Source organism: Lagopus leucura, unplaced genomic scaffold (assembly GCF_019238085.1).
Source record: "Lagopus leucura isolate 7727_CA_CO unplaced genomic scaffold, USGS_WTPT01 Super-Scaffold_100008, whole genome shotgun sequence".
NCBI lineage: Eukaryota > Metazoa > Chordata > Aves > Galliformes > Phasianidae > Lagopus > Lagopus leucura.
In genome coordinates this window covers 26,398,765-26,419,117 of record NW_024962265.1, presented here as the reverse complement: position 1 = coordinate 26,419,117, position 20,353 = coordinate 26,398,765, and the positions used below count along the sequence as shown (strand labels likewise).

Here is a 20,353-nt window from a genome sequence, read left to right as displayed (position 1 = left end):
ATTTTCCCACACCTAGCTGGAGCTGTTTAGTCACAGGCCAGATCTTCCGCCAGTAAACACTCCTGAGCACTCTCTTCCACTCTTCTACAGAGCAAACAGCTCTGGGGGAAGGGGCTTTCAAATGTTCCCAAAGCAAAATCGATTGTCACACGGTTAGCACCCATCACTTGCCTCCTTAACAAATCATTCAGAGTCTTATCACAAGAAATACCTCAGGAAGCAAGCTTAGACCCAAAAAACAAAGAAGTATTCTCACAGTATTTCACCAGGAACCTCAGGAAAAATGCAGAATTGCTCCCTTGGCCAAGGATCTTTTCCATCTTTATCATCTATAAATGCATAATGAGATAAATAGTATATCAATTTCCGCCATATGTACTGATTTTTAAGCAACGTTGCAAAGGCTTCCAGCTCTCATTTCAAGGCTGTGGTTGGCAATGCCATAGCAAAGAAAAGCTATGGAGAGACTTGTCTTTTGTGGGAATGGGCAGCAGAGGTCAGAGGACCCAAGGTAGCGGTAGGTAGAGGCCACATTGCATTAAAAAACACTTGAATTCATCCTCTCTGAGGAGATGTTCAGGCTGTTTTTTAGTTTTTAAAATTTTATTCCCCAATGAAGAGAAAAAGAGAAGAATATCCTTAAAGGATGGAGGGTAAGACTCCCAGCAGGTGGACAAAACCCGAGAATGTGTACATCAGAGATCAGAAGAGGCTTTGTCTCTGTAAACCAGAGGAAACACTTTTTCAAAGCAAGTTATGTAGGAAAAGTAAGGACAATGTCATTGAGACTCTGGAAAAATAAACAAAAATATTCTGTACTGATTTCTAATAGTGTAGATACTAAGAAAATTCTCAGACAAAAAAAAAAGATTTTTACTTTATGGTATAATACAAGGAAAAAAGTATTGCAAGAACAAAAAATGGGTGGTTAGAAGACAAAATGAAATGCTCCAACCTAGATTATTTATGCTAAAATTCAAAAAGACAAAGGTGTTTGTGGGCCACATAGATTCAAATCCTTCGTGTGGAGCAGATAATCGCTTTTCTGCAACCCAGACAAAGTCTAACAAAGGAAAATGGGAGTATGAATAACAAGCACAGAAAACAGCTGTGCTAAGCAGCTGGGGCAGATGGGGCAATGAACACAGTGGTGTCTAAGTCGCAAGAGCAGTGTCTACTGTCTCCTTTATGTTAAATCTACACAGACAAATGAAGTGAGTCTAGGTCCATTCATTGTCTGGCATTGACACCAATGGCCCATATTCATACTGTTAAATTATCATTCTCCAAAAGAGGGGCTGTTCAAACTACTTGTAAGAATAGATACAAACTGGCATAAACTCATGAACTCCGGGAACTGTGTGAATGAGTGTTGAGAAGTGTTGCCCTGAAACCAAACTGTAAACCAGAGATGCTTTACAGGCAGAACTAATTTATTAGTGTTGATGCAATCTTAGAGACCAACTTTTCTATGTTTGGACAGTTCTATCTGTTTCGACAGTTCCTATCTGTTTGTACAGTTCAGTGTAATGCAGAAATCTCATTATTACGTAACAATTCATATTCACTGTATATGGAGACTGGATGTTTAGATTAAATATATTAAGCCCCTGAAGAGGTAGTACAGCACCTGAAATCTTTTGTGAATGTAGCTTTTAATACCTTAGATAACTAGAGGATTAAGTAACATCGGTGCATGGGTGTGTTTATGTGTGTGAAAGAAAGAGAGGGAGAAAAAGAGAGAAAAAAAAACACCAAATACACAAGAATGATTACACTCACTCTGAATAAGTGATAGAGTAAAGCACTTGTGCTGACTGCCAGATGGCTAATTCACTCTTTGGATTTATCCCAAAATTATTTAAGTTGGAAAGTTCCACCATTTTTCAATTGAACTTGTGCATTTAAGTCATTGAAGTAGTCTTAGAAAATCCCATTGGAAGTACTCAGTGTTTTTCAAAAACTTTCACTTGCTTGCATCTGAGAAGGATCTGTTTCAAATGCAGATTATTTAAAAAAATACAGCAGAACAAATCATTCTCTTTTTAAAATCCATTTACAAAAAAAGCATAAATGTTCAAACTCAGTATCACACCCTTGCAATGATATTCAGTATTGGGCACTGATTCAGCAAATTAAGCATGCCAAGTTAAGATGCCTTAGAAGTAATAAGATCTGCTTTTAAAAGTACTGAAAAATCAACCCCCGAAGAACAGGTGATTTCATGCTTGGGATAAAGTTATTGGGAACTCAGTGTCAGGCTTGGATTTGGAGCTGTGCTATAAGGTAGTCTATATAAGTTAAACCAACTGTAGAGAGTGAACAGGAATTCTTACTGTTTGCTGAACTTTCTAGGTACTACTGTGTTTAGAATGGCTAAAAAAAGACTGCACTTACTTGTATAATTAATTTTGGACATATTTGCTAAGACTTAGAATAAAATTTTTGTGTGAACATTTAAGAAATAGTGTAAGTACACATTCTTCCATTTGTTCACCTAAAAGACCTACTTATTTCTAGAGTATGCAATATGAATGAGATCTCAATGATAGTTACCATCAATTACCATTAATCCACAACAGAGCTAACACAAAGGATAAGTTGTTTGGAATGTGAACATTTTTATTTACCTGTAGTGTTTTCCTTGTGCAAGATGTGATGTAAACAACAAAATTTTAAAACAATTTGATATATGAGTGAATTAATATACATTAGATTTGTTGAAATTATTTTTAAAATCTTTTAGATGTTACCTGCCTGTGTGCTCTATAACTATGAGCAATCCGTCAAGAATGAAATCATCACTTGGAGAAGCCTGCAACTATGTAGCTTTGTGGGATCCAAGGGAAGGTCAAGATTAATCTATGCAATAAAATTCAAGCAAAAGCAGGAGACAATTTGGCCTTGATTTTGATTTATTAAAGTGTTCTTACGTTGATCTGCTGTGCAAAGAACCAAATCATTTAAAAATCAAGGCTGTCCCATGGAACTTAACTGAAGCCACCAAAGATTCTTTTTGACTCACTGAAAAGAAACTGAGACCTTTCATAGAAAGGCTCAACCCATTTCTCCTGTGGATTCTCAGAGTGGATAGATAAAGCAGGGCACTGACTATGCTTACAGCCTAAGTTAGTTGTCTGAAGTGAATCTGGACTTGGAAATTCTATGGAGGATTTGATATTCCTTCTTCACAAATAGCTGTAAAAATTCCATTTGGATTCTGGATCCTCCTATGAATTCTGAGGTCTTTTTTGCTTGTAGGGAAGAACTATCCCTTAGGGACAATTATTGTTATCTTAAAGGAGATAAAACACATATTTATATGTGTAATAGCCAAAATTGTCACTGATGTTTACGCACAGCATTACATCAACTGATATATGATATCAATGAAAAAGCAAGGGAGAAAAAAAGAGTTGAGAAATGTTTTACCCCAACTATTTTCCAAATTTTAGGTACAGAAAGGATCTCTCCCTTTTTCAAACCGTAACAGTTTGAGAAGATAATTCCCTTAACACACAGTGTTTTCATGAAGAACTATTTAGAAGATCATGGCATTGCATTTCCATTTACTCCGCATCATTTTACAGGTCTGACAGGAAGAAAAGAAATCTTAATAGCTGCTGAAATAAAGTATAAGGCATTTTGTTTAAAGCCTAAAAGTGGAGGTTTCCATCTTAGTCATAATTTCTGTCAGTGTTTGTGAGCTTCTCTATTTCAAATTTCACCTTGTTTCTATTTTTGGATGTAATTGTTCTTTCCCTTTGAAGACTTAACAGCCTTCTTTTCACTGAAAATAAAATGCTAAAAATTGGCTGACCTTTCTAGGAGGTGTTAGGTAATGCTATTATAGATTTTGCCAGGCATTTACAGAAATTTGTTTCCCATTGTGGATATTCTTTAAAAAGGTGTATATCTTATCTTGGTCACAATTTAAGAGATTCTGTTGGTGAGACTCTGTGGCAAAAAGTATTTCAGCTTTTCTCCATCATTTTGTTCCGTACAGTTTTTTGTATTTCTCTGAATATCATTTCTATGTACAATATCCTGCTCTTCCCTCATCTACCAAGCGGTACATTTCATTGTAGCATGTTATCTGTCTGGTGTAAGCTTTCAGGCTAAGGAAAACCTTGAATGTGAACTTGAATATTTTGTACATGAGTATATCAGCCATTCAGATACCACGTCTAAGCACATTTCTCTCAAGATGTATGCTAAAATAAAGTCTCTAGAGTATGGTCCCAGGTGATAGATTCCTCCATGGAACCTTTCTAGCCTCAGAGTTTGTTGCGGGTCTGTTTTCAATCATGTCTCCATCATCTTAAACATGGTAATTAAATACTGCCCTTCTCAGCTTGCCCATTTTGACTCTGGCACTCCAGTCTTTCCATACACCTTTTAGTCAGTCTAGGTGATGTAGATGCCAGATTCGTTTCAGTGACCAAGCCTTGTAAGCAGTAGGTACTAATGTATGTTGACCATAATCACTAACTTGGCACACACATAAAAATCTACCCCTTGAATCTTTGTAATCTTTAATGGAGAAACTCCATTAACAACTCTTTGGTTTACAGGTGCAATCTGGAATTTAGAGGCAGATGCAATTCTACGTATTCCTAAATAGAAGGAGTATTTACGTGTCTCTTCAGAGAAAAAAAAAAAAAAAGATTTAAAATGTCGTATGAACATATTTCCTAATGTTCTACGTGTCCCTCGTGCTAATTCATATAGACTACCTATGAAGCCTGTTTCCTATTGTGCTGCAGACATGAGGAAGAACCAAAACATCAGAAAGCCTGTAGTTGAAGAGGAAGGATGCTGATGTACCCTTCATAATTTGAGTCCGGGAAGCTTTTACCACTGATTTCATTAGAGCCAGGACAAATGTGTTTCATATCTGGAGACTGAAAATAATATATCTGAAATGCCTTGTAACACATGGTTGTATGTTACTGCTGCTGATTGGACCCTTCTGCTTTTGGTAAAATGGTCTGCTCTTTATGCTCTGCATAATGAATAATCTTTCTCAAGTCAGTAATATGTTCAGCTTTTTCTAGTATCCAACCTGAACCTCCGCTGGTCCCCTGGTGCAAATTAAGACCATTACCTCTTGTCCTCTAGACTAAATCACTAATTATCTCAGAGAAGAGGCTTAACTCCACCTCACCACGTCTTTCTTTCAGTTAGATGTAGCAATAAGGTCCTGCCTGAGCCTCCTCCAGATTGAACAACCCCAGTTCCCTCAGTTGCTCCTCATAAGACATGTCCTCCAGACTCTTCACCATCTTCTTTGTCCTTCTTCACACATGCTTCAATGCCTTTCTCATAGTGAGGCACCCAAAACTGAGCACAGTATTTAAGTTATGGCCTCACCAGTGCTGAGTACCAGGGGAATATTTAAGATTGGACAAAAGTAGAGCTTTTTCACTATGATTGAACCCGCAATCTAACTAATACACAATTACATATGTGGCTTCAAAGAAATGTGGTATATTATCATCTTGTCTGAATTTCGGATAATTGCATGATTTTAGCTGAAATGTTTAAAGAAATTTTGTGTGATTTTAAATTTTTTAAGTGCTATCCTATCTGTAGTAAAATTCAATAAATATGAAAGTAAGCTGGCTCATCAATCTGCAACTGAAAATGTCATTTTTTCCCGTTCTCAACACTTATGTGTGTAGAAGTTTTACTGCACATTCAAAGAGGGTATTTACATTAATGTATTTATATTACTAATTGTATAGTACTTATATTAATGACATATTTTTAACTAAATGTGGCACTCAGTATAAACAATGATTTACTATACTTGAGAAATGAATGAAATACTACATTCTTGTACTGCAATATGATTGGTATATATTTTTTCTAAATGTCTACTTCAACAAGGAAGTATATACCAGGAATGTTTATATAAGCAATCCCAAAAGAGATATTAAAATTAAGCAAAATTTACTTAGTTTAGTAACAAACACAAGACTCATTAAAAGAAAAAAATATCTCATTAGCTTTTTGAAAAAATGTTATAGCATATATGATTAACTTTTCAGCTATAGAAATAGTGATTATTCAGTATTAGAAATTATAGAAGATGTTTAAATGAGTTGGTTTTTTTCATATACAATCAACAATAATAATGAACAGTCTGTTCAGCTACTAAAGAAACAAGCTGAATGTAAAAGATTAAAATATTTTATTGAAGTTTTTATTAATTTCTTATCCAGAGAAGCACAGGTACAGACATAATAACACAAACAGTGTAGATGGAACATTCAAACCTACAAGAAATGTGTAACTATTTCAATCCAAATATGCACAATGCACAACTGTTTGAGATTAAAAAGCAAAGAAACAAACACTTCACACTAAAGGTGGCAATTTAACATGAAGATATTGCATTTATTTGCTGATATGGTATTGGGTATCAAAGCACACTTGGCAAAGCTTTTACAGATGATGATAAAACCATGGCATTTCTTGCTTCACCCCTTGTTTTTTCATCTAAATGTTTAGCTCATTATTGCTCTCTCTGGAGAGGTTTGCGTTCTGGAGGTAGCATTGGTTGTAACTTCTGCCAGCGTTTTGGAGGCCAGAGGATATGAGTAGCACGAGCATGTAGAAGTCCAAGAGAAACCTGTACTCAAAATGAAATGTGTATAATCAATAAAAACTGAAAATTAAATGAATTCTGAGAGGTATAAGGCACATGTTGACATGTTAGAATAATCAGAGAATACAAAGCAGAATACTTTGCATGCACAAAGAATATCTATTGCATGTAACGAAAGAAAAAACATACTGCTTCAAAAACAAGTTTTTGTTTGTTTTGGTAAAACATTTCGTGGAACCCAGAAAAACAGAATTGCATGGTTTATAACAAACATGAACTAGGAGTGTTTTTTCAGGTTCAAGAAGCAGCAGCTGGTCAGAACAGATGAGGTATTTTATAATCGTCTGAAAGCTAGTCGTGATTATCTATGCTGGGCATGGCAGAAAAAGGTTAAATTATCTATTCTGAATAATTTAAACAGAACCTGTGTCTCAGGTTTGAGCTACACTAATACACTATGATGTTGGCTTTTCTCAAGCATTCTGTACTGCCTTTCCAAATTCCATTTTGTCTCCAACCAAAAACGGAAACTACACTGAACTATTTCCCTAGGATAAAAATGTACTTCTGGCAGAATAATTGGAAATGCATTTAAAAATCAAAAGTTTTTAGGATTACCTTACACTTCATTCATATGTTTTGTAAATATTTTGCATCTTATTATCTATTAATGTGTTATTTCAATAGTTTTGCTTTACAAACCACAGAATCATAGAATGGTTGAGACTAGAGGGGACCTCTGGAGATTATCTAGTCCAAACACACCATTCAAGCATGCTTCCCTAAGGCACATTAGCCAGAACTGTGTCCAGGAAGCTTTTGAATATCTCCAGGAAGGAGACTCCACAACCTATCTGAGCAATCTGTGCCAGTACTCCATTACCCTCACAGTAAACAATTTTTTCCTCATGCTCACATGGCATTGCCTATGTTTCAGCTTGTGCCTGCTGGCTCTCATCCTATCAGTGGGCACCACTGTAAAAAGTCTGGCCCCATTCTCTTGAGACTGCCCCCTCAGATTTCACTCAAGAATTTAACTGAACTTCTGATTTGAACCTGTACATTCCTGCTTAAATTTTTATGTAAACCCACTACTTCAATCCAATTCTATTTCTCATCACAAAAAATAAAGTGATTTCAGTAAGCAGGTAATTCAGCATTTTATGCAAATGGACACCAAATAGCCCCCTAGGAATATCTTCAGCTAATTTTCTTGATTTCATTTCATAGGATTAATGTATATTCACCATACTCTCTCCACTACATAATTAAATCAGTGAAGCTGAAGTAGTCTATATCTAATTCCATATTCTGTAGTTTGATGAAGCAAGTGAATTACTTGAATATAATTTGGCTACCTAATAACCCACAATATCTAAAAGAATCTAGAGTAGATCACTGAAACTGCAGTCTAACATTACATTTTCCTTGTTTGATCCCTTGCAAGGATCATTTATTTACCTGATCCATTGCCTCCTTTTCCTGCACTTAAGCAAAGGACAGTATATAACCAGACTGATAAGTAATAACTCCTTTTTGACAGAATTTAGCTACTTTTATTTTTATTTATTTATTTATTTATTTTAAGTCTTGACATACTTCTGTGTAGGTTGTTTGATATTTACAGAATTCACAATATCCTTTATCTCAATTATTCCATAAAGTGGCCTGCAAATGTAAAATTACCACAGGGATTAGTTCTCTGAATATACAGCATGATGGCACACACATTACAGGCTGGTTCCAAAATATAAAACTACTGCAAACATCACTACTGCATATAAAATGTGACAGCATTAGTACAGAGATAAATGTTAAAATACTCTTCTCCAACACAAATAACATCTCATTTTCAAAGCTCTGTGTTTTCCTCAGTGCACTGCTTGTTACTGATGTCAGTAGGAGGTCTGCACACAGACTGAGAATATAATAAATGAATCAAAACTTGTTTGAAGCTCAGACAGGGAATAATTTTGCCCAGAGGAATACTTCTACTGACCACCATCTGACTTGAAACTAATAAAGAAATATCCTTCCCATAAACCTGATTTAGAGGACAACATGACTAGTGCTAAAAAGGAAAAATGGATATTGTAGGGTTATGGAAGTCTTTACTAAATAACAAATGACACTGATGCTATGGGACTTCTTTTAAAATAACTCAAAAGCTCACTTTTAAAGCACCTTGCTGTCTGACTTCTGCAAAGAACCTTAATAACTTTTGTCCATTGCCTATTATTATTCTGTAGTTACTACTGCAGTCACGAATTTCACTGAGGAAGAACACAATTGCTTGTAGAGAATAACCTGCCCCTTTTAATGGATTTACCCTCATCAAGGTTAGAAGTGGACAGAGGGTGAACAGAGAGGCTACACTTTCTGTCAGAACAGTGAAATATTGAAATAATCTGTTAAAGGAGAGATTTGCCAATTCCCTTACAGACATTATTTACTCACTTAGGAAAATAACTTTACCCCCTTGAAATACTATTTTAACTGTAAGAAAAATTAACCCTTTGCATGCAAAAACTCTGAGGACCAGGAGGTATCAGCAATCGAAATTGTAGAATCTTATTCTATATTAAAGTCTAATTTTTAATCTTGCTGTTGCAACAACAAATGTTATTCTGAACTGAATCCATATTATTCTCCCTAATTTGAGCAGTTTTGGCATTAATTTTATATTTTTAATATTTAAATATGTAACTGACCAACTGATAAACTTTTTTGTGCTTTTTAACAGAAGTTATGTCTGCAAAACATGTTTTGAAAGAATAATATCATTCTGGCACTGTTACTGAGACTAAAGCTAAATTTCCTTGAAATTTGCTTGTTGTTACTATGTTAGTTGTGTGGAAACTGATTAATTTTGGCACCACATTAGGAAAAGATAAGTCTAGCCTTGATAGTGCTATCAGCAGTGGAATTTACGTCTTTCTTCCTCATTGTGTTCTAACAGGTGGATAAATGCACCTCTGTTGGTAAAGAGGCTTATATTACCTTTCTTGATTCCAAAATATGGCCTTTTAAAATGCTCACTGATTTACAGACTGTGCTCTCTGCTATTTGAAATCTTCACTACCTCTTTGATTCCTTTTCTAATCTCCAGTCATAGTGCGAAAAGCAGCATTGATACAGTGTCAGAATTTTGAGGAGAAGAAGCACGCAGAGGTGCACACCAAATTCTTTATTGGAATCCAGGTCCTCAGTCCACATTTCAAGAAAAGAAAAAGTCCAGATAAGAATGTAACAAGGAAGGGTATTTGCAGCTTTCTCAGGGTATGTGAAACCTACTTAAGCTACTAAATACAGCTACTGCTGACCATCATTGGATTTGAAACTAATAAAAAAATATCCCACCCATAAACCCAAGTTAGAGGACAGTATGGCTAGTGTAAGAAAGGAAAAATAGGTATCGTAGCTACTCCTGAACTTAGCTGCAAAATCACTTTAGGTTAGGTGGATTCTTCACAGGTTTCTCTTTGCTTTTTTCTTCTCCTTGAACCTCTGGTGATTAGGATCTAGCTAAAACAGGCAAGATTTCAAATTCTGTAACAACAGTGAAACAATGAAGTACAGCAGCACAGAATGTAGCCTGGGAAGGAGCAGTGCAGAAACAGAAGAAAAGGTCTTTACAACAATTTTTAATCTAGACTTCCTAAGCAGTCAACTTACTAATTAGAAGTAACAGTAAGACAAAGAGATATAAAGCAATACAAGACTGTTTGTTTTGCTGATTTTGTAACTCTGTAAGCCTGTATTGCCATTTCAAGTAACATGCTACCAATCTCCTACCAGCTCTGTATGAATTTTCTTCCCAGGCTTTGAATTTTGCCTGCCTGCCTGCAGTTTTGATTTAGCTTGTTTAGCTGCAATTTTTTTTCCATAATGATTAGATAGCTATTATCTAATTTGTTATAATTTTGTTTATATTGATTATATTTCCTTGTATCTGCAAAAACTTTTGGCATAATTACAGGCTTTTGTATATAGCAAAAAGTTACTATTTTATGTAGAATTAAATTTTTATGACCTTATGTGGATTTCAGGACTATAGGCATGGTATCATAATAAATGGGTACAGAATTACACTGCAGACTGCAGGCTTAAAAACAACTCAGCAGTGGTCACTTAAATGTCTGACTGAGGAGCTGGTTGGAAAAGATATAAGACTATCAAAACGACCAAAGAAGAGTTCAAAAGAACAAGGAATAAATAACATAAATAAAACTTAGAATGTATAATAAATACAGATAAAAAGGAGTTGCCAATCAATGCAAAAAAAAAAGAAAGGCAAAAAACATGTCAGGATTTGTATTAAGAAAAGGAGAGATAAGAAACCATCAACATCACAGTTTTCATGGTGAAGGATTTAGGATGGCTATAAAACTTGCTAAAACACTCTTTTCCTGTCTTTCTGCGGAGGACAAGTGTTCAAAAAAGTATAAAATAATGTAAGAAATTTTGGAATAGCTTTACCTGACACAGATAAATATGCAAAGAGAACAGGAAGATTATAAAGCACAGCAGCAATCTTTAACACTGGATCAACATAACAATCCTTACTGAAAGTGTATTTGAATAAATGTGTGAATACAAATACACTTCTTCTGAGGAAGGAAATACTATTTGAAAGTGCTGTCTTAAAATGGTTTCATACAGGTTAAGATTAGAAACATTTCAATAACTAATTCATATGTTGTCTCCTGTTTCCATTAATACCTAAATGTTTAAATTGTGCATTCTTTAAATTCCACTGAGGAGAACAATGATGGATATAAACAGAATTAAATTATAACCACAGCAGACTATAATCTGTATACTAGAGAGATTTTATTAACTGCTACAAAATCACGATTTTTGAGGCATACATCAGCCTCTGATTTTGAAGAGTCACTTTTGCTATACTCTCATAAGTTGTTCTAGCAGTATTCCACAGGCCTTCCAAAAACCATGGGCATTGATAAATATGCAAAGAAAATATCACTGATCACAGTTAGTGTTTCAAATTATGCTTTCTATTCTCAGAAGTACTACATTTTCACTACATTGTTCTTGTTCATATACACGTCAGCAATGAAACTTCATACACAGCCTTTCATGTGCTCTGCACTATGGAACAACAGCTGTACTTTAAATTTTCTTTTCAAGTTGTCTGCTTCATAATGCAAAATCATTGGGGATGCAGTTGGGGGGATTTCTGTAGCAGCAGAGTTCTATTCAGACTGCATTTGGAATATTTAGTACTCCCCACCAGAGGTTCTGAAAAGTGCTTATACACAGTAGGTAAAAGACCCCCTAATAGGGAGATAATCAGGGTGATTTACAGATAGATGATTTATAGACACCATTTGAGCAAGCCAACAGATTTAACGAATTTTTCCATATCTAGTAATTCTTATCCCTGTTATCTATATTCTATTAGCCAACTAGCTGTAGCTTAACTAAGTATACACAAATTCTGGAAGACAGGGAGTGCCAAATTTGTGTGGAGGTTGAAAAATGTCTCCAAAGAGACACAGTTAATAATGAGAAGAGAAAAAAGTTCCTGAGTTCAAAAAGTCTCAAAGAAAACCTCAAGACGGAAATACCTAGGCAACTATGCAGTATTTCAGCTATAATACTAACAAAAATATATAACATGGCATTGCTATCTGTGTCAAATTAGATTGCTTGTCCTTAAGAAAGGTTGTTACACCAGGTTTTGATATTAGTTTGTAGGTGTAAAACGGTCTCACAGAGAATTCTCCCAGTAAATTAGTCTCTTCAGAAAATCCATACTTTAATAGAAAGTAAACATGATTGCTATTACACTTCATTTTCTGTACATGGCTGAACTTTGAAACAACTACTATCAAGTGCAGTAGCAGGAAATAAGCAGGAAATAAGGCTCAATAAAAATAAATTCCAGTGGATTATAGTAAAATCCCAGAGAAACCACTTCCTCTGCTAGAAGTACCTGCGATAATGAACAATGGCAGAAGAAACAAATATCCTTGACCTCCTTCTTTCATGAAACAATCACAGAAAGATGAGAATAAATAAATTATTTTGTAAATAAAACCATACCAAAACAGATTTTCTTTAACTTATATCAGCTTGTTGAAGGTTAGCAAATCAAGATGCTAAGTAGCTCATGAATTTAAAAACATGAAGTGATAGATTCCTTTCAGCTACACAGCAAAATACTGGCATCTTCATCATTCTTTCCTCTCATCCCTGAACAAATCAGACTTAATGGAGCCATACAGATCTAGTGACAAAGAAAAGAATGCAGCCCATTAATTTTGCTAGTAAGTGTTCCATTACAGTTCCATTAGTTTGATAGCTGAAGCAGCAGCTCCAGGTACAGATAAAGCATTCCATATGCATCTTCTTTCACAGAGCTACCGTATAATCAGAAAGGTCCCTATCAAGGTTATCAAATTCCGAAGTGTTCATTTAGCTAGATAACATATTATAAAAGTGTCTGGAAATATATAAATCACACTGTGACAATAATTTAATTTTGAGATGTTTTAAACAGTAAAAATTGCGACACTCAGAAATGATGCACATGTACTACATGTATAAGCATAGACATGGTCACAAAATAAGACATGAAAGACAGGATTATGTTTCAAATGCAATGACTGATTCCCAGAATGAATAACATTTGCATACTAGCACAGAATATTTGTCTGAAATTCAAATAACAAGTGTGAATTCTCCAATCAAACGTGATTTTGCAATTTAAGCTATTCAGATCAGAAAAGGTGAGCACGGTCACTGTACTGTAAGACAAGCTTGGATTATTGACTGAAAATGTGACATACTGAAAACACTGGGTTTCACTGTCTTTTGTTCTATCCTGTCTACACACTTCTCTTAAGCCTTAACATATGAGAGAGGTAAAGTAAAGGAAAGAAATGATCACCAAGAATTGACTATTTTTCATATATTAGATCTTTCCATGGTTACTGTGCAGATAGAGACTGGTTAACCTTGAACTATGATTAACATTCATATCAGTAGTGTAGATTTAAAGGAATCAGTATCAAGTAATGTATTTTTTATTCCATTTGTGAAGACATCAGTTGTCAAAGTCATTGACTAAATTAAATGTAGTAGCAGGGTTGGGACAAATATTGTATGAGCTTCTATCTCATTTTTAACTCAGCATATTTTCTTGGAATTGTCATGGTTGTATTATTGAAAGGGACACTATGACTAATTAACTTCTTTGATCCTTCCCATTTGTTTCTTTCTGTGTTTTCTATAAAAGTACATTAAAAATATTTTAACATAGTGTGCTACTAGTTTTTTATCTTCAGAAAGTATAGCATTCTTCAAAATTATTCTTTCTTCTTTATGAACAGAACCTTTATGCTAAATAGATCTACAAATGGCTTACAAACCAATCTATTATTTATTTTAGAATTCTAGTCAGAAAAACAGTGAAAGAATTTGCTTAGTTCACAGTATGACATGCTTTGCGTGCTGTACATAAACAAATATCATTCAACAGTTAAAAGCTTTTTAATATTTCACTGGATGAAGCACAAAATTCACAGGCTATATAAGATTGCCACTAAGCAACGCAACTCAACAGAAGACCAATACGTACTAATAGCATTCATGGCAGAGCCCCACATTAAAAAACAGTAATGGATTTGCAATTCAATACTGAAAAGAATTAATAAATTGAGTTGCAATAAACAATTATTATAATATATTTATTAGCTTCAGACAGAAAGCATTAGCTTTCCCAAGTATTAATTACTCATAAATACATAAAAGCTTTCAAATGTGAATTCTTATTCAGCACCACACTGCGTTAGTGCCAGCAGTGTCAGAAGAATGTGAGTACAAGTGACATTTTTTAGCTTACTACACTGATATTGATTATGTGAACCATATTTCTTGACTGAATTCTGAGGACACTATGCAGAAATGCTGTACATTACAAATTAAGTTGTTTTCCATTTTTAATATGTTGTATGTCATTAATGCAAACACAGTAGTGCAGGAGTAGAAGGGCAGGAGTCACAGCACAGCTTCCTGAACTCACAATTACATTTGCTGTCTCACTATGCTGTTCCTCTGCAGACCCTATTCATCCTTCTGGGCTGACGCTCATGCAGGTGAGACCATGATGTCTGTTTCATCACCCCATCTGTGTAGCGCTGTGTGCACTCCATGCCATTGCTCTGGCCATGAGACTAACTGTGATACTTCTAAGCTCTGCTGCAAGATGGAGGTACCCTTACTCTGCTGCCAGCATGCACTTGTGGAAGTGTCCAGCAAAACCTGTCTTTCACAAAGCTAATTATGAGTGGCTAACATTGCAAAGCTGCACAAAAATGCTTAGATGACAGACCAAATTACACCAAAGTTGCTCAGGAAAGCACCCACTCTCAGAAATCAGGGCAAATTATTTATGAACTTGAGAGGTGCTGACACTAAGGGATATCATGGAGGACATCTCATCCCAGTGTTGCCATGGCATCACTTTAGAGCAGCTCCAGCATGGCTGACTCCATAAGGGATCACTTCTGGGAATCCTCATCTTAAATTCTACCTGGTAGAGACTTGCCCACCAGGGGAGATCACATTACAGTAATTATCAATGCTGAGGTAAGGAAAGAAGTCCAGAGGAAGCAAGAAAAGCTGGCATATGGGAATACATGAGAAAACAGTTCTAATTTTAATAAAAGGTACCACATGTTACAATACTGCAACTATTACTGGGCAAGGCAAGACTTTTATAAAGTTGGGATAAATGTTCCAAAGTTTTCAGTAACAATAGCTTCCATGTTCAGCAAATAGATCTGTCAGCCTACTAAAAGGTTCTCCATTATTTGTCATATATTTCCCAAATTCTAATGAGGTTATTGCAGTACTGTTGATTTTCTCTTATCTTAAAAGATCAATGTACAATAGACTATTTCACTTAGATATTTCTTAGATATTTCAAAAAAGATTCTACTGTGAGGCTTGCTTATATTATCTTCCAGAAACAGTTTGACTTACAGAGAACATGCTATTGGCAATATGAGTTATGAAAAGCAATGGGGAGTAAATATACAGTGAGCAGCTAGGATATCAAAATGTCATTAAATAGCTGCATGATATGTTATTAAAATTATAAAAGACTTTTTAATAGAGGCCTGCGTGAGAATGGCTAAAGCTCATCTAAAACGGTAAGTTTCATCAAGATAATTGTATATACTCAATCCCCTGAGCTAATTAACTGGAAGAAAAACCACACACCTAAATACTTAAATATACACAAAGATTTTTCTCCCTCTTATAGCTTTAATAACAGCTATGAATTTAAGAATGCTTAAATACTTCCTCTCTTGTCTTTATCTGATTTATTCTGCATTTTCTTTGAACTTACAGAGAAGAGATTAAATGTACTAAAACCAACTTGTACTTTATTTGGAAATATTCTATGTCTTATTATACTGTAATATTTGTCAAAAGACATTGCTTTTTGGTATAATCACGATCATATAGCTATCCTATCACTTCGTAAGGGAAATTATGATTAAATAATTGACTCTATTAATTATGAATATCAGTTCCACATCCTACATAACTAATCTGCTTCATATTCAGTTTTGTTATTTTTTTACTTCACTCTTGATCAGCTTAAGATAATGGCAGAACAGGTTCAGCTAAGAAAAAAAGCTGCACAAAAATAAATCAAAAGTATATTAACATTCATATCCTAATTTAGATGCTGTTGCAGTTCTCCTTTGCAAGCCTAAATATACAAAACTGAATCTCACATTAGATGATTGTTTGATTCTGTACAGAAAAATTCCTAAGTGAGGTAATAGACTTCCTGTGTGCTTATGGAGAAGGCAACTTTAGAGAATTCACTATGATGGATTGTATCACCAGGCCTGACATGTACCAGGTAGCCAGACAGAGCTGACTGATGCAGGTGAATCACAGAATCGTTGACTGGCTTGGGTTGGATGGGATCATCAAGTTCCACCCTCCCTGCCATGGGCAGCTTTGCCACCCACAAGATCCAATTGCCCACTCCCAGTGGAGAAGTAGCAGACCAGCAGTCAGGGTGTTGCAGATCCCCATCACTGTGGGGATTTCATAAAAAATTAGGAGGGAGAGAAGGAGACCATGTATGAGCTTCCTGGCCATTACATTAGAATCCAATTTGCTGGCCTAAAGAGAGGCCATTCTGCCATTGGGATGTCCTAGGAAACCTCTACTAGTCACCGTATGTCCTCTTGTAGAGTGGCACAGGATTCCTGAAAGCCTGTGCTACACTTTGAAAAAGCACATAAATGACTGAGGTTCACTAGAACATAGGAAAAGCAGTTAGTAGACAGTCCTAGTCAGTTCTCTTCAAGGTCTTTGAAATTATTTCTGGAACATATACAGTATTTTTTTTTTCCCCTTGCTCTCCAGCTTTCTTTAATATACACTTCAGTAACATGACAGGATACTATATACTAAATAACTAAGACAGACTTTATTTCAAAATAAAAAATTGTCTTCCTGGTTAGACAAAGACAATAGCCAGACTTAATCCACTACTTCATCATCAAGAACTGTATTTATCTCAAGGAAACATTAAGAATTTTTCTTGAGCTATACAGCATGAGAGAGAAAGTAGTGGAAGACTAATGAATTCAGTTTCCTGAATATTTAATAAAATATTCTCTCATAGTAATAATCAAGCCATAGTTCAGCAAAGCATGTGCTGAACTTTAAATATTCAAGTAAAACACTTGAGCACGTTATTAAAATTAAGTAAAATAAAATAATAAAATGAATATAATTTCCATAGAGCTGATGATCCAGATTTATTAACTCTTTCAACTGCATTATTTTTTCAGAGTATATGCAGCTAACAGGTTATTTTAGCTATGTATAAGCACATAGGATGGATAAGTCATCAGTATGGGGAAATGATTAGCACACTTAGGAGCTGAAAGATCTAAATTTTAAAACTTAACACCGTCAAAATTAATTCAGTCAGAGTAGAGCCCTTCCACTTCCAGAAAGAAAATCAACAAAATTAAAATTATTTTTAAGCACTTACCTTTGTTGCACAATAGATTCAAGATACACTGCAAATACAACATTAATTCTGTACCTCAGTATTTTGGGGGACAGCGATCACATTTTAGGCCAGCAGAAGGCTGCATATCCATCACCATTGCTATAATGCCTGGAGATCAAAACTGTCTCTGACATTAGCTGAGGAGACAGTAGTAGTGACATGTGCAGACAGCATAACTTGATCATCAGTCTACTTCGGAAAAATATAGTTCTGTATGTTTAATGAGTTGATTTTTTCTGCTACAGGATTAAAACACTTGAAGTAAGTAAAGAATAAAGTGATCCATATTTTAAATGGAGAATGATTCTGAGATGATGATTATGAATTGTTCATCTTCTATATGGCTTTTCTATCAGCTATGTGTAAAGGCTATGGAATTAAGGCATTTACAATTGCTTTGCAGTGGAGATCTGGCAACATATCTCAAGAATCTTTGTTCTCTCACTATCGCACAGCTTAATCTGAGCATAGTAAGGGCTATGCATTCTTGTTTTCAAAATGAAAATTCGAGCATTTTCTTGTTCAATGAGTCCAAATGTTTTTTTTTTTCTTCTTTTTTTCTTGAAGATAAAAGCAAAACAAAAGAATAATCCACCACCAAACCTTGAGAAGACATGCCTCCATGCATTACTCTAAATTTCCTGTAGTCATCTAAGTCTCCATGTGACCCCATATCTTCTAGAGTCACACACTGACAGGAGAAAAGCAAAAGATGCTTTGTCTTCAGAAGTCTCACCATCTGGTGGTATGAACCATTTACCCATTTGAAGAGTTAATCAATCTTAAACTGGAAGCTGCCACATTGTACGTTTGTGGACATGAGGACTTTAACCATGAATCAAATATACATAATGACTCAAAATCATGATACTGAAATATGATGCACCAAGTAAGAAGATGGAAGTTAGTATCTACTGATAATAACATGCACATCTGGAAAAGTGATTCTCCTATCCAAAGCAAACAAATGCAAGGCCAGAATCCCATGAGATTTAGAAAAACAGGAAAAAAAAAAAAAAAGACGTAGATAGGACAAAAACTTTCAATAGATGCTGAGTTACTTGAGCAATTCACACCCTGAAATCAGACTTCCTCTTCAGACTTCAGTAAAGATACAAACTTAGTGGACATTACTGACAACTGAAAAAGACTCTCAATAAATACTAACACAAAGCCTTTTCTGAAACTAATGCCTTCTATTTTATTTTGTAGGCCCACGATGTCAGAGGCAGATGTTGGTAGTATGGCAGTAGAAGCTGAACCTTCACACCAACATTCATTTTGCTGCCATGTGACAGACGGCAGCTGAGGAGCAGTCTGACAAAATGGTGGCTGACACTGAGGTATATTTGAAGCAAAGTTGTGTCACTGAATTGAAGAAAAAAAAAGTAGACATGTGCACAGTGAGGTGGTGCATTTCAGCTGTGGTAACAGCAACATGAAAGACAAGCCACATTCTGGAATGCCACGCAGATTTTTAGAAGAGCACATGCAGACTCTTGTTCATTGCCACTGAAAATGCACAGCTACTGATAGTGACTATGTTGAAAAACAATTCTGTAGCTGAGAATTTGCTCTATGTAATACTGCTATTGAGCTCTATGCCTCTGTTGTAGTTTACATAGAAATAAATAAATGCATGCAGAAATAGAGACTATCTCTTAAAAACCAGCATCACTCCTAACCGATCAAAATAAATGCAATTATGACTTACCATTCTTCAGTACATTACATATTCTCATTCATAATAGTACAAAAGGCACACAAAATATTCCTTTAGTTTACTACTGTGGAAGTGACGCTACTAAGAATCTGTTATACCAAAGCACATCTACTGAATTTACTGCTGTTACACAAACAAGATTGAGTCTATTTGATTACTATCATTTGAGACTTTTTACTGAGTACCATGCCAAAATTAATCTCTATTTAATAAGGTTTTTTGAAAGAGTTTTAAAATATCAAAATTCTGAAATATGCTCATTACAACTATTACAAAGTAATTTAAAATGATAGCTTATAAATAAATTGTGATTGGATCCTAAAGCCATATCAGAAACAGTGTTCACATGACAGCCTGTCAGATTATTTTATGCATGATACATGGGTCCAGTTGATTACTAAATAGTTGTATTTTTATTATTGTCTTGAAAAAAGAAAGCTTAAATTTCTGCCATCACAAGTATAATTTTTGCTTACTTTTCCTTCCTGTATCATAGCATACTGACATCATCCACCTGTACACTAGAAAACTGTGAATTTCTCAATTTGTGTCCCTCAGCTTGTCCAGTATGAGACATCACAACTGTTACAACATAACAGCCATAAATCCATAAACTGAAACGGAAAAGGCAACAAAGATGCTCATGAAGCCTTAAATTCTCTGTATTTGACAGAGACACTAACATGATGAGTTATGACATTTCTGGGTAAAATCCTTTTTGAATTTGGAGTGTGTCAAATTGCATCAGTCAGGAGTCAGTAAGTTCCTCGTGACATCTCACCCATAGGGAAAGCTTGGGTGTGACTTTTTGTTTTGCTTTGCTATTTTAAGAGTATGATTGAGGACTGCGGTAACAGTTCTGCAAACTCCTCAGCCTTCAATGCACAGCATAAAATACTACATCATAGATCTGTATATATTGAAAAACAAAGGGAGA

At 35.2% G+C, this 20,353-nt stretch overlaps 1 protein-coding gene across 1 annotated transcript in view; it reads right to left on the bottom strand.

Moving 5' to 3' along the window:
* Positions 1-6,381: 6,381 nt before the first annotated feature.
* Positions 6,382-20,353, bottom strand: part of IMMP2L (inner mitochondrial membrane peptidase subunit 2) — a 447,967-nt gene continuing 433,995 nt past the window's right edge. The window contains exon 6 of the mRNA XM_042872917.1: positions 6,382-6,637. Within this exon, the coding sequence (XP_042728851.1) occupies positions 6,521-6,637 (117 nt within the window). The 3' untranslated portion in view covers positions 6,382-6,520. The remainder of the gene's footprint in view (positions 6,638-20,353) is intronic.